Source organism: Penaeus monodon, chromosome 25, assembly GCF_015228065.2.
Source record: "Penaeus monodon isolate SGIC_2016 chromosome 25, NSTDA_Pmon_1, whole genome shotgun sequence".
Taxonomy (NCBI): domain Eukaryota; kingdom Metazoa; phylum Arthropoda; class Malacostraca; order Decapoda; family Penaeidae; genus Penaeus; species Penaeus monodon.
The window spans coordinates 38,147,670-38,147,926 of record NC_051410.1 but is presented as its reverse complement, the minus strand read 5'-3'; the positions used below and the strand labels follow the sequence as shown (position 1 = coordinate 38,147,926).

The window sequence follows — 257 nt, the reverse complement described above, 5'->3', positions numbered from 1 at the left end:
TATACGATGCATAACCAATTCCATTTCGTCTGAGTATTTATTTTCTCCTCGAGTCGTATTTATCGATTACATTTGGCATCTCCCGTTCGACCACTCACGGCAGTTGACTTCGTCCTCGCCTCCCTCGCAGTTGTCGTAGCGGTCGCACACCCAGTGCTCCGGGATGCACCTGTTCTCGGCGCAGTGGAAGTAGCCCTCGGCGCACGTGTCTGAGGGAGGGGGAAGGGTTGGTTTTGATGTTAAATTATGTATATCTG

At 51.0% G+C, this 257-nt stretch overlaps 1 protein-coding gene across 1 annotated transcript in view; it reads right to left on the bottom strand.

Moving 5' to 3' along the window:
* The window catches only part of LOC119589224 (low-density lipoprotein receptor-like), a gene marked incomplete at its 3' end in the record, with an annotated part of 4,381 nt that overhangs the window by 2,035 nt on the left and 2,089 nt on the right, over nucleotides 1-257 (bottom strand). The window contains 1 exon segment of the mRNA XM_037937829.1: nucleotides 99-209. Coding sequence (XP_037793757.1) covers nucleotides 99-209 — 111 coding nt within the window.